The sequence below is a fragment of the Neoarius graeffei genome, chromosome 3, assembly GCF_027579695.1.
Source record: "Neoarius graeffei isolate fNeoGra1 chromosome 3, fNeoGra1.pri, whole genome shotgun sequence".
In the NCBI taxonomy this organism is placed as follows: Eukaryota; Metazoa; Chordata; class Actinopteri; order Siluriformes; family Ariidae; genus Neoarius; species Neoarius graeffei.
In genome coordinates this window covers 469208-494088 of record NC_083571.1, presented here as the reverse complement: position 1 = coordinate 494088, position 24881 = coordinate 469208, and the positions used below count along the sequence as shown (strand labels likewise).

The 24881-nt window shown below is 48.2% G+C and overlaps 1 protein-coding gene across 1 annotated transcript in view; it reads left to right on the top strand.

The window, feature by feature from the left end:
- The window catches only part of cep170bb (centrosomal protein 170Bb), a 63607-nt gene that overhangs the window by 17746 nt on the left and 20980 nt on the right, over positions 1–24881 (top strand). Inside the window, exons 5-7 of the mRNA XM_060915741.1 lie at positions 18870–18984; positions 19148–19264; positions 23014–23499. Of these exons, the coding sequence (XP_060771724.1) occupies positions 18870–18984; positions 19148–19264; positions 23014–23499 (718 nt within the window). The remainder of the gene's footprint in view (positions 1–18869; positions 18985–19147; positions 19265–23013; positions 23500–24881) is intronic.

Here is a 24881-nt window from a genome sequence, read left to right as displayed (position 1 = left end):
TGTGATTGTGTGGTACAGTGTGAGACAGGGTGTGATTGTGTGGTACAGTGTGAGACAGTGAGTGATTGTGTGGTACAGTGTGAGACAGGGTGCGATTGTGTGGTACAGTGTGAGACAGGGTGCGATTGTGTGGTACAGTGTGAGACAGGGTGCGATTGTGTGGTACAGTGTGAGACAGGGTGCGATTGTGTGGTACAGTGTGAGAGTGTGTGATTGTGTGGTACAGTGTGAGACAGGGTGCGATTGTGTGGTACAGTGTGAGACAGTGTGTGATTGTGTGGTACAGTGTGAGACAGGGTGCGATTGTGTGGTACAGTGTGAGACAGGGTGCGATTGTGTGGTACAGTGTGAGACAGGGTGCGATTGTGTGGTACAGTGTGAGACAGGGTGCGATTGTGTGGTACAGTGTGAGACAGGGTGCGATTGTGTGGTACAGTGTGAGACAGGGTGCGATTGTGTGGTACAGTGTGAGACAGGGTGCGATTGTGTGGTACAGTGTGAGACAGTGTGTGATTGTGTGGTACAGTGTGAGACAGGGTGCGATTGTGTGGTACAGTGTGAGACAGGGTGTGATTGTGTGGTACAGTGTGAGACAGGGTGTGATTGTGTGGTACAGTGTGAGACAGTGTGAGATTGTGTGGTACAGTGTGAGACAGGGTGCGATTGTGTGGTACAGTGTGAGACAGGGTGCGATTGTGTGGTACAGTGTGAGACAGGGTGCGATTGTGTGGTACAGTGTGAGACAGGGTGCGATTGTGTGGTACAGTGTGAGACAGTGTGTGATTGTGTGGTACAGTGTGAGACAGGGTGCGATTGTGTGGTACAGTGTGAGACAGTGTGTGATTGTGTGGTACAGTGTGAGACAGGGTGTGATTGTGTGGTACAGTGTGAGACAGGGTGCGATTGTGTGGTACAGTGTGAGACAGTGTGTGATTGTGTGGTACAGTGTGAGACAGGGTGCGATTGTGTGGTACAGTGTGAGACAGGGTGCGATTGTGTGGTACAGTGTGAGACAGGGTGCGATTGTGTGGTACAGTGTGAGACAGTGTGTGATTGTGTGGTACAGTGTGAGACAGGGTGCGATTGTGTGGTACAGTGTGAGACAGGGTGCGATTGTGTGGTACAGTGTGAGACAGTGTGCGATTGTGTGGTACAGTGTGAGACAGGGTGCGATTGTGTGGTACAGTGTGAGACAGGGTGTGATTGTGTGGTACAGTGTGAGACAGGGTGCGATTGTGTGGTACAGTGTGAGACAGGGTGCGATTGTGTGGTACAGTGTGAGACAGGGTGCGATTGTGTGGTACAGTGTGAGACAGGGTGCGATTGTGTGGTACAGTGTGAGACAGTGTGTGATTGTGTGGTACAGTGTGAGACAGGGTGCGATTGTGTGGTACAGTGTGAGACAGGGTGCGATTGTGTGGTACAGTGTGAGACAGGGTGCGATTGTGTGGTACAGTGTGAGACAGGGTGCGATTGTGTGGTACAGTGTGAGACAGGGTGCGATTGTGTGGTACAGTGTGAGACAGGGTGCGATTGTGTGGTACAGTGTGAGACAGGGTGCGATTGTGTGGTACAGTGTGAGACAGGGTGCGATTGTGTGGTACAGTGTGAGACAGGGTGTGATTGTGTGGTACAGTGTGAGAGTGTGTGATTGTGTGGTACAGTGTGAGACAGGGTGTGATTGTGTGGTACAGTGTGAGACAGGGTGCGATTGTGTGGTACAGTGTGAGACAGTGTGTGATTGTGTGGTACAGTGTGAGACAGGGTGCGATTGTGTGGTACAGTGTGAGACAGGGTGCGATTGTGTGGTACAGTGTGAGACAGGGTGCGATTGTGTGGTACAGTGTGAGACAGTGTGTGATTGTGTGGTACAGTGTGAGACAGTGTGTGATTGTGTGGTACAGTGTGAGACAGTGTGTGATTGTGTGGTACAGTGTGAGACAGGGTGCGATTGTGTGGTACAGTGTGAGACAGGGTGCGATTGTGTGGTACAGTGTGAGACAGGGTGCGATTGTGTGGTACAGTGTGAGACAGGGTGCGATTGTGTGGTACAGTGTGAGAGTGTGTGATTGTGTGGTACAGTGTGAGACAGGGTGCGATTGTGTGGTACAGTGTGAGACAGCGTGCGATTGTGTGGTACAGTGTGAGACAGTGAGTGATTGTGTGGTACAGTGTGAGACAGTGTGTGATTGTGTGGTACAGTGTGAGACAGGGTGTGATTGTGTGGTACAGTGTGAGACAGTGAGTGATTGTGTGGTACAGTGTGAGACAGGGTGCGATTGTGTGGTACAGTGTGAGACAGGGTGCGATTGTGTGGTACAGTGTGAGACAGGGTGCGATTGTGTGGTACAGTGTGAGACAGGGTGTGATTGTGTGGTACAGTGTGAGAGTGTGTGATTGTGTGGTACAGTGTGAGACAGTGTGCGATTGTGTGGTACAGTGTGAGACAGTGTGTGATTGTGTGGTACAGTGTGAGACAGGGTGTGATTGTGTGGTACAGTGTGAGACAGGGTGCGATTGTGTGGTACAGTGTGAGACAGGGTGCGATTGTGTGGTACAGTGTGAGACAGCGTGCGATTGTGTGGTACAGTGTGAGACAGTGAGTGATTGTGTGGTACAGTGTGAGACAGTGTGTGATTGTGTGGTACAGTGTGAGACAGGGTGTGATTGTGTGGTACAGTGTGAGACAGTGTGCGATTGTGTGGTACAGTGTGAGACAGTGAGTGATTGTGTGGTACAGTGTGAGACAGTGTGAGATTGTGTGGTACAGTGTGAGACAGGGTGCGATTGTGTGGTACAGTGTGAGACAGCGTGCGATTGTGTGGTACAGTGTGAGACAGTGAGTGATTGTGTGGTACAGTGTGAGACAGTGTGTGATTGTGTGGTACAGTGTGAGACAGGGTGTGATTGTGTGGTACAGTGTGAGACAGTGAGTGATTGTGTGGTACAGTGTGAGACAGGGTGCGATTGTGTGGTACAGTGTGAGACAGTGAGTGATTGTGTGGTACAGTGTGAGACAGTGTGTGATTGTGTGGTACAGTGTGAGACAGGGTGTGATTGTGTGGTACAGTGTGAGACAGTGTGCGATTGTGTGGTACAGTGTGAGACAGTGAGTGATTGTGTGGTACAGTGTGAGACAGTGTGAGATTGTGTGGTACAGTGTGAGACAGGGTGCGATTGTGTGGTACAGTGTGAGACAGCGTGCGATTGTGTGGTACAGTGTGAGACAGTGAGTGATTGTGTGGTACAGTGTGAGACAGTGTGTGATTGTGTGGTACAGTGTGAGACAGGGTGTGATTGTGTGGTACAGTGTGAGACAGTGAGTGATTGTGTGGTACAGTGTGAGACAGGGTGCGATTGTGTGGTACAGTGTGAGACAGGGTGCGATTGTGTGGTACAGTGTGAGACAGGGTGCGATTGTGTGGTACAGTGTGAGACAGGGTGTGATTGTGTGGTACAGTGTGAGAGTGTGTGATTGTGTGGTACAGTGTGAGACAGTGTGCGATTGTGTGGTACAGTGTGAGACAGTGTGCGATTGTGTGGTACAGTGTGAGACAGGGTGTGATTGTGTGGTACAGTGTGAGAGTGTGTGATTGTGTGGTACAGTGTGAGACAGTGTGCGATTGTGTGGTACAGTGTGAGACAGTGTGTGATTGTGTGGTACAGTGTGAGACAGGGTGTGATTGTGTGGTACAGTGTGAGACAGGGTGTGATTGTGTGGTACAGTGTGAGACAGTGTGAGATTGTGTGGTACAGTGTGAGACAGGGTGCGATTGTGTGGTACAGTGTGAGACAGGGTGCGATTGTGTGGTACAGTGTGAGACAGGGTGCGATTGTGTGGTACAGTGTGAGACAGGGTGCGATTGTGTGGTACAGTGTGAGATAGTGTGTGATTGTGTGGTACAGTGTGAGACAGGGTGTGATTGTGTGGTACAGTGTGAGACAGGGTGTGATTGTGTGGTACAGTGTGAGACAGGGTGCGATTGTGTGTTACAGTGTGAGACAGGGTGTGACATGGTTTATGACAGTGTGAGACAGTGTGTGATTGTGTGGTACAGTGTGAGACAGTGTGTGATTGTGTGGTACAGTGTGAGACAGTGAGTGATTGTGTGGTACAGTGTGAGACAGTGTGTGATTGTGTGGTACAGTGTGAGACAGGGTGTGATTGTGTGGTACAGTGTGAGACAGGGTGTGATTGTGTGGTACAGTGTGAGACAGGGTGCGATTGTGTGGTACAGTGTGAGACAGGGTGCGATTGTGTGGTACAGTGTGAAACAGGGTGTGACATGGTTTATGACAGTGTGAGACAGTGTGAGATCATGTGAGAGTGCAAGATGGTTTGTGATGTGTCACAGTATGTCATGGTGTTTGACGGTGTGAGACAGTGTGTGACGTGTGACGATGTGAGAAGGTGTGTGACATCTGGCACATTGTGTGACTGTGTGATGGTGTGAGACTGAGACGGTGTGAGACAGTCTGTGACGTTGTGTGATGTTGTGCAGCAGTGTTGGTGTAACATGGTGTGTGACAGTGTGAGATGTGTGGGTTTTTTGACGGTGTGTGATGGTGTGTGACGGAGCCAGTTCAAGTCAAGTCAAGTTTATTTGTATCGCGCTTTTAACAATAAACATTGTCCCAAAGCAGCTTTACAGAATCTGAATGACCCAAGACATGAGCTAATTTTATCCCTAATCTATCCCCAATGATGAAGCCTGTGGCGACGGTGGCAAAGAAAAACTCCCTCAGACGACATGAGGAAGAAACCTCGAGAGGAACCAGACTCAAAAGGGAACCCATCCTCATTTGGGCAACAACAGACAGCCTGACTATAACATTAACAGTTTTAACATGAAGTCAGTTTCGTTGATGTTATAAACTCTTCATTGATGGAAACTTGAGTGTAAAACTGTTCATGACAACTGCAGTCCTAAAGTTAGCAAGCCAACTGTAGTCCTCAGCCATAAAAGCATTACTGTAAGAGTCCAGAGCGTCCTCCAGGTGTGACTTTCAACTGTCCACATGGGGCCGTCCTCCACAGGAGCGATGTGATGAGACTTCAACCAGACACAGGGCACCAGGATGGATCAGGCAGGTCCGAGGAGCAGAAGAGGTTCAGCATCTCGATCTCAGGATTGACATGAAACTCAGAGGGGCAGATTTTTTTTTTTTTTGGGGGGGGGGGAGAGAAAACGCAGGTTGTTAGGTATGCCCAATGTCACCTGAATAAGTAGGAACAGTATACATATTGCACTGAGTACAAGCAGGGACTCCAGCAACTAACTATGACAGCATAACTAAAAGGGGAGAGCCAGAAGGTAACACAGGCATGAGGGAGCCCCGGGACATAAAGCAGCAGCCACTACACCGTCAACAAACTCGAGTGAGCAAGCGAGTGGGGACTGACAGCATCCATACATCCCAGTTTACCAAAACACTCTGTCTGAGGATCCTCCAGATCTACACCTTTACCTCATAAACACCATTAACACAAGGCTTGAATAAACAGATATGTTTTCAGCCGAGACTTAAACGCTGAGACTGTGTCTGATTCCCGAACACTACTTGGAAGGCTGTTCCATAACTGTGGGGCTTTGTAAGAAAACGCTCCGCCCCCTGATGTAGCCTTCACTATAGACCCTTTTCAGTCACGTGACCTTCGTAAACGCGACCACCATTTTGGACATGTAGCGGACTTCGGCTCGAATTGGTTTGAATGCGAGGAAGGCGACAAACGGAGAACATACAAGAAAAAGGAGCGAGATGCAGAAAACACCTTCGCTATCCAGCGACGTAGGGCATTTACAGGGCGAGCAGAGGGAGAAATAACAACAGTAACGACACATTAGCAACGCCGTACAGAAATAACGGTTTATGGCACAGACCCTTTCAGTTCTCGCTCATCTAGCTGCTACAATGACTGCTTAGACTGCAACAATAATACCTAACACACATTTAAGTATCCGTCGTAAAGACGTGAAACTCGTTGAGTGACGAGTGTGTTCATTGATCAGTTAACACAATCTAAAAGTAGACATACCATCACACTGCCCTGGCGCTGTGTACAGTTTACCTTCTATGGTTTGTGCACTCACTATTTGCCATTACTTTCTCCAACCCAGTGTTACAGATTACAGGGAACGGCCTGGATTTAAGAGACAAATACATGCTCCTATTGTTTTGAACACTTATTTGTAGGCAGTGCTTAATTTGTAAAGTGGGAGGTCCCGGAGCGCAGAGGATGAGCGGCTCCGGTGCGGAAAAAAGAGGGGGGGAGGGGGGCGCGGCGCGGCGCTGCGCTGCGCTTCTGGGCATGTTTTGTAATAACACTGCAAATTAAGTTCATCTGCAGATATTTTGTGGATGTCGTTTCATGAGAGAAATCACCAACAAGGCAGATATCAAAATCAGACATTAACACTAAATAAACTTGCATTTTTTTTATTTAATTATTTGGGGGTTTTTTTTGTTACATAGTCAAAAGAGGTGTCGGATCACCGGATCCAGTGTAAATAGCTGCCGGAGCCAACGCCCGAGGTTCCGGAGCGCGCTCCGGCTTGCTCCCCCTCAAATTAAGCGCTGTTTGTAGGACACTGCCTCTGATCTGTCCTACAGTCTACCAACAGCAAAGGAACACAACGCTAGCTAATGTCGTTAGCTAATAGCTACTACAGAAGAACAAAGAGGTTACAATGGGTTATTTTAGCCTATTTGGTTACACACTCGCCGCCACAGAACGTTAACAGCAATGTAATGCCTTTTCTGGCTAATTTTATTCGTCTTACCTCCAACAAAGTGGTCACTACACAAGCGCTGGTATGCCGAGGGCTGCCAATCTTTCCTGTTTATGGCCGCTATCCATCTTCTCCGTTGGGATCCGATAAAATGATAACCCTTGCCTTGTTTGTTGATGGTTACTACATCCAGGTGCACAACAATATAGTGGCATGATGGAAGTCTTGCTGAAAATAAACACTTTCTTTGCTGCCGTTCCTCAATGCTGGCTGTGGTAAACTACTGGTAGTACATGTCCAAAATGGCGGCCGCGTTTGTCGTGACGTCACGTGAAAAGGGTCTATACGAGGTACCAGCAGATAGCCTGCACCTTTTGATCTAAGTAGGCGTGGCAGGTCATAAAGGACCAGAAGTTCACTCAGGTACTGTGGTGCGAGACCATTCAGTGCTTTAAAGGTCAATATTAGTATTTTATAATCAATACAAAATTTGATTGGGAGCCAATGCAGTGTGGATAAGACAGGGGTGATGGGGTCATATTTTCTAGTTCTAGTAAGGACTCTTGCTGCTGCATTTTGAACTAACTGGAGCTTGTTTATGCACTTATTGGAACATCCAGACAGTAAGGCATTACAATAATCCAACCTGGAGGGAACGAAAGCATGAACTAGTTTTTCCGCGTCATGTAGTGACATTAAATTTCTTACCTTAGCAATATTTCTGAGATGAAAGAAAGCTATCCGGGTGATGTTATCAGTGTGAGTTTCGAATGAAAGACTGGGGTCAATAATCACTCCGAGGTCTTTTACTGCTGCACGTGAAGAAACAGAAAGGCCATCCAGAGTTACTGTGGAATCAGAAAACTTACTTCTAGCTGCATGTGGTCCGAGTACAAGTACTTCAGTCTTGTCAGAGTTAAGCAGAAGGAAGTTAATAAGCATCCAGTGTCTAACGTCCTTTACACATTCCTCAATTCTATTAAGCTGGTGTCTCTCATCAGGTTTTGCAGAGACATACAACTGTGTGTCATCAGCATAACAGTGGAAACTAATACAATGTTTACGAATAATATCACCCAGAGGTAACATATATAAAGAAAAAAGCAGTGGACCCAAGACAGAACCTTGTGGAACACCAAACTTTACCTCAGTATGTCTAGAAAAATCACCATTTACATCAACATACTGATAGTGATCAGTTAAATAAGAGCTGAGCGAGGAGAGGGCCATTCCCTTAACTCCCACAACATTTTCTAGTCTATCCAGAAGAATGGAATGATCAATGGTATCAAATGCTGCACTAAGGTCAAGCAACACAAGCAGCGAGACACAGCCCTGATCAGACGCCAACAGCAGGTCGTTTACTACTTTAACCAGAGCTGTCTCTGTGCTATGATGAGGTCTAAATCCTGACTGATACATTTCATGGATGTTATTCCTATGTAAATATGAGCATAACTGCTGTGCCACAGCTTTTTCAAGGATCTTGGAGATAAAGGGGAGGTTTGATATTGGCCGATAATTGGGCAGCTGACAGGGATCAAGGTCAGGTTTTTTAATCAGGGGTTTGATAACTGCTAGTTTAAAGGATTTGGGTACATAGCCGATCGTGAGAGAAGAATTTATTATTTTTAGAAGCGGTTCAGTTACTTCAGGTATTATCTGTTTGAATAGACGTGTAGGTAAGGGATCTAGTACACAAGTTGAGGTTTTTGATGCCGAGATTAATGAAAGTAATTCAGTTTCTCTAAGGGGAGTAAAACATTCTAACTGCTGATCTGATACAGTTATATTGTTAACTACAGGGTCACTTACATTGTCTGACCTTAAATTAGTAGCTTGAATTTTTTGTCGGATATTTTCAATTTTGTCATTAAAAAAATTCACGAACTCGTTGCTACTCCATACTGCAGGTGTGCATGTGTCTATAGTGGACTTATTCCTGGTTAATTTTGCTACAGTATTAAATCAGAAACTAGGATTATTTTTGTTATTTTCAATTAGAACAGAGAGATATGTTGATCTCGCAGCAGTAAGAGCTTTTCTGTACTTCAGGAAGCTCTCCTTCCACGCTAATTTGAACGCTAACAATTTTGTTTGACGCTATTTACGTGTGACGGTATATGTGATGGGGAGTGACAGTGTGTGTGTGATGGTGTATGACGTGTGTGTGATGATGTATGACGTGTGTGTGATGGTATGTGATGGGGTGTGACGGTGTGTGTGATGGTACGTGACGGTGTGTGACTTTGTGTGTGACGGTGTGTGTGACGGTGTATAGGTGTGTGACAGTGTGTGTGATGGGGTGTGACAGTGTGTGTGATGGTATGTGATGGGGTGTGCCGGTGTGTGTGATGGTATGTGATGGTGTGGTGGGGTGTGCCGGTGTGTGTGATGGTATGTGATGGTGTGATGGGGTGTGTCGGTGTGTGTGATGGGGTGTGCCGGTGTGTGTGATGGTATATGATGGTGTGATGGTGTGTGTGATGGTATGTGATGGTGTGAAGGTGTGTGTGATGGTATCTGATGGTGTGTGTGATGGTATGTGATGGTGTGTGTGATGGGGTGTGATGGGGTGTGATGGTGTGTGTGATGGGGTGTGTGATGGGGTGTGACAGTGTGTGTGATGGTATGTGATGGGGTGTGCCGGTGTGTGTGATGGTGTGTGATGGTGTGATGGGGTGTGTCGGTGTGTGTGATGGTATGTGATGGTGTGATGGGGTGTGCCAGTGTGTGTGATGGGGTGTGACGGTGTGTGTGATGGTATATGATGGTGTGATGGTGTGTGTGATGGTATGTGATGGTGTGAAGGTGTGTGTGATGGTATATGATGGTGTGATGGTGTGTGTGATGGTATGTGATGGTGTGAAGGTGTGTGTGATGGTATGTGATGGTGTGAAGGTGTGTGTGATGGTATGTGATGGTGTGTGTGATGGGGTGTGACGGTGTGTGTGATGGGGTGTGACAGTGTGTGTGATGGTGTGATGGGGTGTGCCGGTGTGTGTGATGGTGTGTGATGGTGTGATGGGGTGTGCCGGTGTGTGTGATGGGGTGTGACGGTGTGTGTGATGGTATATGATGGTGTGTGTGATGGTATGTGATGGTGTGAAGGTGTGTGTGATGGTATGTGATGGTGTGAAGGTGTGTGTGATGGTATGTGATGGTGTGTGCCGGTGTGTGTGATGGTGTGTGATGGTGTGATGGGGTGTGCCGGTGTGTGTGATGGTATGTGATGGTGTGATGGGGTGTGCCGGTGTGTGTGATGGGGTGTGACGGTGTGTGTGATGGTATATGATGGTGTGTGTGATGGTATGTGATGGTGTGAAGGTGTGTGTGATGGTGTGAAGGTGTGTGTGATGGTATGTGATGGTGTGTGCCGGTGTGTGTGATGGTGTGTGATGGTGTGATGGGGTGTGCCGGTGTGTGTGATGGTATGTGATGGTGTGATGGGGTGTGCCGGTGTGTGTGATGGGGTGTGATGGTGTGATGGGGTGTGCCGGTGTGTGTGATGGTATGTGATGGTGTGATGGGGTGTGCCGGTGTGTGTGATGGGGTGTGACGGTGTGTGTGATGGTATATGATGGTGTGTGTGATGGTATGTGATGGTGTGAAGGTGTGTGTGATGGTATGTGATGGTGTGTGTGATGGTATGTAATGGGGTGTGATGGGGTGTGATGGTGTGTGTGATGGTGTGTGTGATGGGGTGTGACGGTGTGTGTGATGGAGTGTGCCGGTGTGTGTGATGGGGTGTGACAGTGTGTGTGATGGTATGTGATGGTGTGATGGTGTGTGTGATGGTATGTGATGGTGTGAAGGTGTGTGTGATGGTATGTGATGGTGTGAAGGTGTGTGTGATGGTATGTGATCGTGTGTGTGATGGTATGTGATGGTGTGTGATGGGGTGTGATGAGGTGTGACGGTGTGTGTGATGGGGTGTGATGGTGTGATGGGGTGTGTCGGTGTGTGTGATGGTATGTGATGGTGTGATGGGGTGTGCCGGTGTGTGTGATGGGGTGTGACGGTGTGTGATGGTATATGATGGTGTGATGGTGTGTGTGATGGTATGTGATGGTGTGAAGGTGTGTGTGATGGTATGTGATGGTGTGAAGGTGTGTGTGATGGTATGTGATGGTGTGAAGGTGTGTGTGATGGTATGTGATCGTGTGTGTGATGGTATGTGATGGTGTGTGATGGGGTGTGATGGGGTGTGACGGTGTGTGTGATGGGGTGTGACGGTGTGTGTGATGGGGTGTGACAGTGTGTGTGATGGTATGTGATGGTGTGATGGGGTGTGCCGGTGTGTGTGATGGTATGTGATGGTGTCATGGTGTGTGTGATGGTATGTGATGGTGTGAAGGTGTGTGTGATGGTATGTGATGGTGTGAAGGTGTGTGTGATGGTATGTGATGGTGTGTGTAATGGTATGTGATGGGGTGTGATGGTATGTGATGAGGTGTGATGGTGTGTGTGATGGGGTGTGACGGTGTGTGTGATGGTATATGATGGTGTGATGGTGTGTGTGATGGTATGTGATGGTGTGATGGTGTGTGATGGTGTGTGATGGTGTGTGTGATGGGGTGTGACGGTGTGTGTGATGGGGTGTGACGGGGTGTGACAGGGTGTGTGATGGTATGTGATGGTGTGATGGGGTGTGCCGGTGTGTGTGATGGTATGTGATGGTGTCATGGTGTGTGTGATGGTATGTGATGGTGTGAAGGTGTGTGTGATGGTATGTCATGGTGTGATGGTATGTGATGGTGTGTGTGATGGTATGTGATGGTGTGTGATGGTATGTGATGGGGTGTGATGGTGTGTGTGATGGTGTGTGTGATGGGGTGTGACGGTGTGTGTGATGGTATATGATGGTGTGATGGTGTGTGTGATGGTATGTGATGGTGTGAAGGTATGTGTGATGGTATGTGATCGTGTGTGTGATGGTGTGTGATGGTGTGTGATGGTATGTGATGGGGTGTGACGGTGTGTGTGATGGGATGTGACAGTGTGTGTGATGGTATGTGATGGTGTGATGGGGTGTGATAGTGTGAAGGTGTGTGTGATGGTATGTGATGGTGTGTGTGATGGTATGTGATGGGGTGTGATGGGGTGTGCCGGTGTGTGTGATGGGGTGTGATGGTGTGTGTGATGGTATATGATGGTGTGATGGTGTGTTGATGGTATGTGATCGTGTGTGTGATGGTGTGTGACGGTGTGTGTGATGGGGTGTGACGGTGTGTGTGATGGGGTGTGACAGTGTGTGTGATGGTATGTGATGGGGTGTGCCGGTGTGTGTGATGGTATGTGATGGTGTCATGGTGTGTGTGATGGTATGTGATGGTGTGAAGGTGTGTGTTATGGTATGTGATGGTGTGAAGGTGTGTGTGATGGTGTGTGATGGTATGTGATGGTGTGTGATGGTGTGTGATGGTATGTGATGGGGTGTGATGGTGTGTGTGATGGTGTGTGTGATGGGGTGTGACGGTGTGTGTGATGGGGTGTGACAGTGTGTGTGATGGTATGTGATGGTGTGCTGGTGTGTGTGATGGGGTGTGACAGTGTGTGTGATGGTATGTGATGGTGTGCTGGTGTGTGTGATGGTGTGATGGGGTTTGCCGGTGTGTGTGATGGTATATGATGGTGTGATGGTGTGTGTGATGGTATGTGAAGGTGTGTGTGATGGTATGTGATGGTGTGAAGGTGTGTGTGATGGTGTGTGTGATGGTATGTGATGGGGTGTGATGGTGTGTGATGGTGTGTGTGATGGTATGTGATGGTGTGAAGGTGTGTGTGATGGTATGTGATCGTGTGTGTGATGGTATGTGATGGTGTGTGATGGGGTGTGATGGGGTGTGACGGTGTGTGTGATGGGGTGTGACGGTGTGTGTGATGGGGTGTGACAGTGTGTGTGATGGTATGTGATGGTGTGATGGGGTGTGCCGGTGTGTGTGATGGTATGTGATGGTGTCATGGTGTGTGTGATGGTATGTGATGGTGTGAAGGTGTGTGTGATGGTATGTGATGGTGTGTGTAATGGTATGTGATGGGGTGTGATGGTATGTGATGAGGTGTGATGGTGTGTGTGATGGGGTGTGACGGTGTGTGTGATGGTATATGATGGTGTGATGGTGTGTGTGATGGTATGTGATGGTGTGATGGTGTGTGATGGTGTGTGATGGTGTGTGTGATGGGGTGTGACGGTGTGTGTGATGGGGTGTGACGGGGTGTGACAGGGTGTGTGATGGTATGTGATGGTGTGATGGGGTGTGCCGGTGTGTGTGATGGTATGTGATGGTGTCATGGTGTGTGTGATGGTATGTGATGGTGTGAAGGTGTGTGTGATGGTATGTGATGGTGTGATGGTATGTGATGGTGTGTGTGATGGTATGTGATGGTGTGTGATGGTATGTGATGGGGTGTGATGGTGTGTGTGATGGTGTGTGTGATGGGGTGTGACGGTGTGTGTGATGGTATATGATGGTGTGATGGTGTGTGTGATGGTATGTGATGGTGTGAAGGTATGTGTGATGGTATGTGATCGTGTGTGTGATGGTGTGTGATGGTGTGTGATGGTATGTGATGGGGTGTGACGGTGTGTGTGATGGGATGTGACAGTGTGTGTGATGGTATGTGATGGTGTGATGGGGTGTGATAGTGTGAAGGTGTGTGTGATGGTATGTGATGGTGTGTGTGATGGTATGTGATGGGGTGTGATGGGGTGTGCCGGTGTGTGTGATGGGGTGTGATGGTGTGTGTGATGGTATATGATGGTGTGATGGTGTGTTGATGGTATGTGATCGTGTGTGTGATGGTGTGTGACGGTGTGTGTGATGGGGTGTGACGGTGTGTGTGATGGGGTGTGACAGTGTGTGTGATGGTATGTGATGGGGTGTGCCGGTGTGTGTGATGGTATGTGATGGTGTCATGGTGTGTGTGATGGTATGTGATGGTGTGAAGGTGTGTGTTATGGTATGTGATGGTGTGAAGGTGTGTGTGATGGTGTGTGATGGTATGTGATGGTGTGTGATGGTGTGTGATGGTATGTGATGGGGTGTGATGGTGTGTGTGATGGTGTGTGTGATGGGGTGTGACGGTGTGTGTGATGGGGTGTGACAGTGTGTGTGATGGTATGTGATGGTGTGCTGGTGTGTGTGATGGGGTGTGACAGTGTGTGTGATGGTATGTGATGGTGTGCTGGTGTGTGTGATGGTGTGATGGGGTTTGCCGGTGTGTGTGATGGTATATGATGGTGTGATGGTGTGTGTGATGGTATGTGAAGGTGTGTGTGATGGTATGTGATGGTGTGTGTGATGGTATGTGATGGGGTGTGATGGTGTGTGATGGTGTGTGTGATGGTATGTGATGGTGTGAAGGTGTGTGTGATGGTATGTGATGGTGTGAAGGTGTGTGTGATGGTATGTGATCGTGTGTGTGATGGTATGTGATGGGGTGTGATGGGGTGTGACGGTGTGTGTGATGGGGTGTGACGGTGTGTGTGATGGGGTGTGACAGTGTGTGTGATGGTATGTGATGGTGTGATGGGGTGTGCCGGTGTGTGTGATGGTATGTGATGGTGTCATGGTGTGTGTGATGGTATGTGATGGTGTGAAGGTGTGTGTGATGGTATGTGATGGTGTGTGTAATGGGGTGTGATGGTATGTGATGAGGTGTGATGGTGTGTGTGATGGGGTGTGACGGTGTGTGTGATGGTATATGATGGTGTGATGGTGTGTGTGATGGTATGTGATGGTGTGATGGTATGTGATGGTGTGTGTGATGGGGTGTGACGGTGTGTGTGATGGGGTGTGACGGGGTGTGACAGGGTGTGTGATGGTATGTGATGGTGTGATGGGGTGTGCCGGTGTGTGTGATGGTATGTGATGGTGTCATGGTGTGTGTGATGGTATGTGATGGTGTGAAGGTGTGTGTGATGGTATGTGATGGTGTGATGGTATGTGATGGTGTGTGTGATGGTATGTGATGGTATGTGATGGGGTGTGATGGTGTGTGTGATGGTGTGTGTGATGGGGTGTGACGGTGTGTGTGATGGTATATGATGGTGTGATGGTGTGTGTGATGGTATGTGATGGTGTGATGGTATGTGATCGTGTGTGTGATGGTGTGTGATGGTGTGTGATGGTATGTGATGGGGTGTGACGGTGTGTGTGATGGGATGTGACAGTGTGTGTGATGGTATGTGATGGTGTGATGGGGTGTGATAGTGTGAAGGTGTGTGTGATGGTATGTGATGGTGTGTGTGATGGTATGTGATGGGGTGTGATGGGGTGTGCCGGTGTGTGTGATGGGGTGTGATGGTGTGTGTGATGGTATATGATGGTGTGATGGTGTGTTGATGGTATGTGATCGTGTGTGTGATGGTGTGTGACGGTGTGTGTGATGGGGTGTGACGGTGTGTGTGATGGGGTGTGACAGTGTGTGTGATGGTATGTGATGGGGTGTGCCGGTGTGTGTGATGGTATGTGATGGTGTCATGGTGTGTGTGATGGTATGTGATGGTGTGAAGGTGTGTGTTATGGTATGTGATGGTGTGAAGGTGTGTGTGATGGTGTGTGATGGTATGTGATGGTGTGTGATGGTATGTGATGGGGTGTGATGGTGTGTGTGATGGTGTGTGTGATGGGGTGTGACGGTGTGTGTGATGGGGTGTGACAGTGTGTGTGATGGTATGTGATGGTGTGCGTGATGGGGTGTGACAGTGTGTGTGATGGTATGTGATGGTGTGCTGGTGTGTGTGATGGTGTGATGGGGTTTGCCGGTGTGTGTGATGGTATATGATGGTGTGATGGTGTGTGTGATGGTATGTGAAGGTGTGTGTGATGGTATGTGATGGTGTGAAGGTGTGTGTGATGGTATGTGATGGTGTGTGTGATGGTATGTTATGGGGTGTGATGGTGTGTGATGGTGTGTGTGATGGTATTTGATGGTGTGAAGGTGTGTGTGATGGTATGTGATGGTGTGAAGGTGTGTGTGATGGTATGTGATCGTGTGTGTGATGGTATGTGATGGTGTGTGATGGGGTGTGATGGGGTGTGACGGTGTGTGTGATGGGGTGTGACGGTGTGTGTGATGGGGTGTGACAGTGTGTGTGATGGTATGTGATGGTGTGATGGGGTGTGCCGGTGTGTGTGATGGTATGTGATGGTGTCATGGTGTGTGTGATGGTATGTGATGGTGTGAAGGTGTGTGTGATGGTATGTGATGGTGTGAAGGTGTGTGTGATGGTATGTGATGGTGTGTGTAATGGTATGTGATGGGGTGTGATGGTATGTGATGAGGTGTGATGGTGTGTGTGATGGGGTGTGACGGTGTGTGTGATGGGGTGTGACGGGGTGTGACAGGGTGTGTGATGGTATGTGATGGTGTGATGGGGTGTGCCGGTGTGTGTGATGGTATGTGATGGTGTCATGGTGTGTGTGATGGTATGTGATGGTGTGAAGGTGTGTGTGATGGTATGTGATGGTGTGATGGTATGTGATGGTGTGTGTGATGGTATGTGATGGGGTGTGACGGTGTGTGTGATGGTATATGATGGTGTGATGGTGTGTGTGATGGTATGTGATGGTGTGAAGGTATGTGTGATGGTATGTGATCGTGTGTGTGATGGTGTGTGATGGTGTGTGATGGTATGTGATGGGGTGTGACGGTGTGTGTGATGGGATGTGACAGTGTGTGTGATGGTATGTGATGGTGTGATGGGGTGTGATAGTGTGAAGGTGTGTGTGATGGTATGTGATGGTGTGTGTGATGGTATGTGATGGGGTGTGATGGGGTGTGCCGGTGTGTGTGATGGGGTGTGATGGTGTGTGTGATGGTATATGATGGTGTGATGGTGTGTTGATGGTATGTGATCGTGTGTGTGATGGTGTGTGATGGTGTGTGATGGGGTGTGATGGGGTGTGACGGTGTGTGTGATGGGGTGTGACGGTGTGTGTGATGGGGTGTGACAGTGTGTGTGATGGTATGTGATGGGGTGTGCCGGTGTGTGTGATGGTATGTGATGGTGTCATGGTGTGTGTGATGGTATGTGATGGTGTGAAGGTGTGTGTTATGGTATGTGATGGTGTGAAGGTGTGTGTGATGGTGTGTGATGGTATGTGATGGTGTGTGATGGTGTGTGATGGTATGTGATGGGGTGTGATGGTGTGTGTGATGGTGTGTGTGATGGGGTGTGACGGTGTGTGTGATGGGGTGTGACAGTGTGTGTGATGGTATGTGATGGTGTGCTGGTGTGTGTGATGGGGGGTGACAGTGTGTGTGATGGTATGTGATGGTGTGCTGGTGTGTGTGATGGTGTGATGGGGTTTGCCGGTGTGTGTGATGGTATATGATGGTGTGATGGTGTGTGTGATGGTATGTGAAGGTGTGTGTGATGGTATGTGATGGTGTGAAGGTGTGTGTGATGGTATGTGATGGTGTGTGTGATGGTATGTGATGGGGTGTGATGGTGTGTGATGGTGTGTGTGATGGGGTGTGACGGTGTGTGTGATGGGGTGTGACAGTGTGTGTGATGGTATGTGATGGTGTCATGGTGTGTGTGATGGTATGTGATGGTGTGAAGGTGTGTGTGATGGTATGTGATGGTGTGTGTGATGGTATGTGATGGTGTGTGTGATGGTATGTGATGGGGTGTGATGGTGTGTGATGGTATGTGATGGGGTGTGATGGTGTGTGTGATGGTGTGTGTGATGGGGTGTGACGGTGTGTGTGATGGGGTGTGACAGTGTGTGTGATGATATGTGATGGTGTGCTGGTGTGTGTGATGGTGTGATGGTGTTTGCCGGTGTGTGTGATGGTATATGATGGTGTGATGGTGTGTGTGATGGTATGTGATGGTGTGAAGGTGTGTGTGATGGTATGTGATGGTGTGTGTGATGGTATGTGATGGGGTGTGATGGTGTGTGATGGTATGTGATGGGGTGTGATGGTGTGTGTGATGGGGTGTGACAGTGTGTGTGATGGTGTGTGATGGTGTGATGGTGTGAAGGTGTGTGTGATGGTATGTGATGGTGTGTGTGATAGTATATGATGGGGTGTGATGGTGTGAAGGTGTGTGATGGTGTGAAGGTGTGTGTGATGGTATGTGATGGTGTGTGTGATGGTGTGTGATGGTGTGATGGTGTGAAGGTGTGTGTGATGGTATGTGATGGTGTGTGTGATAGTATATGATGGTATGTGATGGTGTGAAGGTGTGTGATGGTGTGAAGGTGTGTGTGATGGTATGTGATGGTGTGTGTGATGGTATGTGATGGGGTGTGATGGTATGTGATGGGGTGTGACGGTGTGTGTGATGGGGTGTGACAGTGTGTGTGATGGTATGTGATGGTGTGAAGGTGTGTGTGATGGTATGTGATGGTGTGTGTGATGGTATGTGATGGGGTGTGATGGTGTGTGATGGTGTGTGTGATGGTATGTGATGGTGTGAAGGTGTGTGATGGTGTGAAGGTGTGTGTGATGGTATGTGATGGTGTGTGTGATGGTATGTGATGGGGTGTGATGGGGTGTGATGGTGTGTGAAGGTGTGTGTGATGGTATGTGATGGTGTGAAGGTGTGTGATGGTGTGAAGGTGTGTGTGATGGTATGTGACGGTGTGTGTGATGGGGTGTGACGGTGTGTGTGATGGGGTGTGACGGTGTGTGTGATGGGGTGTGACGGTGTGTGTGATGGTATGTGATGGTGTGATGGGGTGTGCCGGTGTGTGTGATGGTATGTGATGGTGTGATGGGGTGTGCCGGTGTGTGTGATGGTATGTGATGGTGTCATGGTGTGTGTGATGGTGTGAAGGTGTGTGTGATGGTATGTGATGGGGTGTGACGGTGTGTGTGATGGTGTGTGACAGTGTGTGTGATGGTATGTGATGGTGTGATGGGGTGTGCCGGTGTGTGTGATGGTGTGTGTGATGGTGTGTGACAGTGTGTGTGTGAGGGTGTGTGATGGTATGTGATGGTGTGATGGGGTGTGCCGGTGTGTGTGCCGGTGTGTGTGACAGTGTGTGTGATGGTATGTGATGGTATGTGGTGGGGTGTGCCGGTGTGTGAGATGGGGTGTGATGGGGTGTGACAGTGTGTGTGTGACGGTGTGTGACAGTGTGTGTGATGGTGTGTTTCTGCTGCCTGCGATTTCAGCATGAGAAATACAGCAGCCAGCTGCAGATGGAGTTAAAATCCTCAGAGCTGAAGAAGAAAGAGCTGCAGGACGACAGGACGAAGACAGACAGGTCTGAACGCAAGAGTCTCACAGGTAAGAGAGACAGACAGGGAGACAGGTGTCTTAGAATTATTATTATTATTATTATTATTATTATTATTATTATTATTATTTTATTGGTTTGCTGGCTAATATTATTACTGTTTGTGTGAATTCAGCAGTGTGTGTGTGTGTGTGTGTGTGTGTGTGTGTACAGAAGCCTCTGTGTGTCGTCCCACTCCTCTGTATGGTCAGCCCTCATGGTGGGGAGAAGATGATTCAGGAAATAAAGACTTCATTAATGAAGGACGTAAAACAGACGAGAGTCGATCAGGTACACTCACTCAACACACACTCCTCACTTCACTCAACACACAGTCCTCACTCAACACCTCACTCAACACCTCACTCAACACCTCTCAACACACTCCTCACTCAACACCTCACTCAACACACACTCCTCACTCAACACCTCACTCAACACCTCTCAACACACTCCTCACTCAACACCTCACTCAACACCTCTCAACACACTCCTCACTCAACACCTCACTCAACACACACTCCTCACTCAACACCTCACTCAACACACAGTCCTCACTCAACACCTCACTCAACACACACTCCTCACTCAACACCTCACTCAACACCTCTCAACACACTCCTCACTCAACACCTCTCAACACACTCCTCACTCAACATCTCACTCAACACCTCTCAACACACTCCTCACTCAACACCTCACTCAACACACACTCCTCACTCAACACCTCACTCAACACACAGTCCTCACTCAACACCTCTCAACACACTCCTCACTCAACACCTCACTCAACACACACTCCTCACTCAACACCTCACTCAACACACACTCCTCACTCAACACACACTCCTCACTCAACACACACTCCTCACTCAACACCTCACTCAACACACACTCCTCACTCAACACACACTCCTCACTCAACACCTCACTCAACACACTCTCCTCACTCAACACCTCACTCAACACACACTCCTCACTCAACACCTCACTCAACACACACTCCTCACTCAACACCTCACTCAACACACACTCCTCGCTCAACACACACTCCTCACTCAACACCTCACTCAACACACACTCCTCACTCAACACCTCACTCAACACACACTCCTCACTCAACACCTCACTCAACACACACTCCTCACTCAGCACCTCACTCAACACACACTCCTCACTCAGCACCTCACTCAACACACACTCCTCATTTAACACATCATTCAACGCCTCACTCAACACCTCACTCAACACACACTCCTCACTCAACACCTCACTCAACACACACTCCTCACTCAACACCTCACTCAACACACACTCCTCATTTAACACATCATTCAACGCCTCACTCAACACCTCACTCAACACACACTCCTCACTCAACACACACTCCTCACTCAGCACCTCACTCAACACACACTCCTCATTTAACACATCATTCAACGCCTCAGTCAACACCTCACTCAACACACACTCCTCACTCAGCACCTCACTCAACACACACTCCTCATTTAACACATCATTCAACGCCTCACTCAACACCTCACTCAACACACACTCCTCGCTCAACACACACTCCTCACTCAACACCTCACTCAACACACACTCCTCACTCAACACCTCACTCAACACACACTCCTCACTCAACACCTCACTCAACACACACTCCTCACTCAACACCTCACTCAACACACACTCCTCACTCAGCACCTCACTCAACACACACTCCTCATTTAACACATCATTCAACACCTCACTCAACACACACTCCTCACTCAACACCTCACTCAACACACACTCCTCACTCAACACCTCACTCAACACACACTCCTCATTTAACACATCATTCAACGCCTCACTCAACACCTCACTCAACACACACTCCTCACTCAACACCTCACTCAACACACACTCCTCACTCAGCACCTCACTCAACACACACTCCTCATTTAACACATCATTCAACGCCTCAGTCAACACCTCACTCAACACACACTCCTCACTCAGCACCTCACTCAACACACACTCCTCATTTAACACATCATTCAACGCCTCACTCAACACCTCACTCAACACACACTCCTCGCTCAACACACACTCCTCACTCAACACCTCACTCAACACACACTCCTCACTCAACACCTCACTCAACACACACTCCTCACTCAACACCTCACTCAACACACACTCCTCACTCAACACCTCACTCAACACACACTCCTCACTCAGCACCTCACTCAACACACACTCCTCATTTAACACATCATTCAACGCCTCACTCAACACCTCACTCAACACACACTCCTCACTCAACACCTCACTCAACACACACTCCTCACTCAGCACCTCACTCAACACACACTCCTCATTTAACACATCATTCAACGCCTCAGTCAACACCTCACTCAACACACACTCCTCACTCAACACCTCACTCAACACACACTCCTCACTCAACACCTCACTCAACACACACTCCTCACTCAACACCTCACTCAACACACACTCCTCACTCAACACCTCACTCAACACACACTCCTCACTCAACACCTCACTCAACACACACTCCTCACTCAGCACCTCACTCAACACACACTCCTCATTTAACACATCATTCAACGCCTCACTCAACACCTCACTCAACACACACTCCTCACTCAACACCTCACTCAACACACACTCCTCACTCAACACCTCACTCAACACACACTCCTCACTCAACACCTCACTCAACACACACTCCTCACTCAACACCTCACTCAACACACACTCCTCACTCAGCACCTCACTCAACACACACTCCTCATTTAACACATCATTCAACGCCTCACTCAACACCTCACTCAACACACACTCCTCACTCAACACCTCACTCAACACCTCACTCAACACACACTCCTCACTCAACACCTCACTCAACACACACTCCTCACTCAACACCTCACTCAACACACACTCCTCACTCAACACCTCACTCAACACACACTCACTCAACACCTCACTCAACACACACTCCTCACTCAACACCTCACTCAACACACACTCCTCACTCAACACCTCACTCAACACACATTCCTCACTCAACACCTCACTCAACACACACTCCTCACTCAGCACCTCACTCAACACACACTCCTCACTCAGCACCTCACTCAACACACACTCCTCACTCAGCACCTCACTCAACACACACTCCTCATTTAACACATCATTCAACACCTCACTCAACACCTCACTCAACACACACTCCTCACTCAACACCTCACTCAACACACACTCCTCACTCAACACCTCACTCAACACACACTCCTCACTCAACACCTCACTCAACACACACTCCTCACTCAACACCTCACTCAACACACACTCCTCACTCAACACCTCACTCAACACACACTCCTCACTCAGCACCTCACTCAACACACACTCCTCATTTAACACATCATTCAACGCCTCACTCAACACCTCACTCAACACACACTCCTCACTCAACACCTCACTCAACACACACTCCTCACTCAACACCTCACTCAACACACACTCCTCACTCAACACCTCACTCAACACACACTCCTCACTCAACACCTCAGGACAATCCTCACTCAACACCTCACGTAACATTACATTAACACACACTCTTCACTTAACACTTCACTGTTAAAACATGAACTTGGGATTAAATTAAGAAAGTGAAGCAGCGTGTTGGTAATCAGGGTGAATTTACTACACAGTGACTTAGTATCAGTGCTGCTCTTCACCACAGAGCTACTGATGAACAACGTGTTTATATCATTTTATTTAAATTTAATCCTGAGCTTAGTTACAGTTCATTAATTATGACATTTACTGACAGCTCCAACTTCAGTTTTGCAGCATTCCTGACCTGGTTAACGGGTAATTATTGACCTGGTTAACAGATAATTGGTTAAATAAAACCCCTAAACTCTAATGCTAGTAATTCTAGCTGGAGTGACTTAACACGGACCCAACACACGTAATGTATATCTGGCCACAGAGACATGTGTTCTGTTGCTTTTTGACAGAAATCCTGAAGGAGGCAGAAGTGAATGGTTCTGTTCAGGAATTTCGTGATGGCCAAAGCAAGTCTACGTTCCTGTACCATCGAGAACCAAGTTATTTTGAAATTCCCACCAAGGAGATTCAGACACACTCCAAATTTACAGAAATGGAGCTGAACGACATTCCCACTAAGGACACAGATGCTTTACTGAAATCCACTCCACCTGTTTACCAGAGCCACGCCTCATTCACTATCGAGTTCGATGAATGTACACCGGGAAAAATTAAAATCAAAGACCATGTGACCAAATTCTCATCTCGCCAGCGCAGTAAACAGTCGAGTACAAAAGTGACCAGCGGCGCACCCACGGAGGTCCAATCTCCAGAGAGCAAGGTCGCTGATTGGCTGGTTCAGAGTGATGTTGGTATGATGTCATCTCGGCGGCCAACCAGCGATGATGTCTACAGCACCAAGAGTGACCTTGCAATGCACATCAGGACGCTCAAAGGTCATTTAGTATTTCTTTTTCTGTTATTTCAATCAATATCGGGGCAGAGCTGAAGGGGGGTGGGGCCATTGCCCCTGGGCCTTGGGCCCTCTCCCTAGCCGTACAGGGCCCCACCCTTTGACATTCAGGCCCTCCCAATAAATGTGCCTTATGCAATTTCATTGGAAATTCCTTGAAACCTACAAGTTTTCACATGATTACAGACTAGTTGACCGATATATTTCTCATTTTTGCTACACATTCTTATCATGGTTAAAAAAAATAAAATAAAAAAACCCCTATGAAATCAGGATAGTTGAGGCTTTTCTTGGATTCGAGATAACTGTGAACGCATCCTCTTCTGAATTGGAGGGCCGAATTATTAGCTGCATTGAAGGGAACGGCTTAGATCTCTCCAGATGCCGTGGACAGGGTTATGATGGCGCAGTGAACATGAGCGGAATTTATTCTGGTGTTCAAGCGAGAATAGCGGAGCGGGAGCCCCTTGCTTTGCACCTGCACTGTGCGGCTCATTGTCTGAATTTGGTACTGAATGATTCTGTCAAAACTATCCCAGAGATTAGACAATTTTATGATGTGGTTGCCAACAGTGTTAAGAGATGAGCATTACTTGGCGACTTATTGAGCCCAGAGAGCAGGGACATAACCTTGAAACGCCTCTGCCCAACCCGCTAGTCCTCCCGCTACAATGTGCTTGTTGCGTTAAAGTACAGATATGGAGACATCATTAAAGTTCTCGACAAGCTCTCACTTACAAGCGAGAAAACAAATGAACGAGATGAGGCAGATGCACTTAAAGGCCATTACTAAATTTCAGTTCATATTTTTAATCAGCCTTCAGACAAAGATTTTGGAGTGCACTAATGCCATCTCAAAGTTACTGCAGGAGAAGACCACTGATCTCCTCAAAGCGTCTGCATTATTGCAGAATGCTGTACGAACCCTACAGGAGTACAGGGAGCAGTTTGATGAGGCGAAGGCTTCCACTCTGGCATTGGCTGTGAAATGGGGCAGTCAAACGCAATTTGTAGCCACCAGGTTGAAAAAGTGAAGCGCCACTTTGATCACCTTAGCGAAGACAGTCGGCTTTCCGATGCAGAACATTATTTTCGGGTGAAATGTGTTCTATGCATGTCTTGATGTAATCATTCAGCAGCTGTCACAAAGGTTTGTCAGTTTAAATCGGACTGCTCATTTGTTTGAGGCTGTTCATCCAAATACGCTCCAGCATGCCAAGGGCGAGGAGCTATACGAAGTGGCCCGTCGACTGTGTGATTACTATAGTCGGGATATTGACTCCAGCTTTCCTGGTCAACTAGTGTCATTTAGGGCTTGTTTCAAGGAGCAGATAGCAAGACACATCTGTGCTTAGCCTGGCCAGG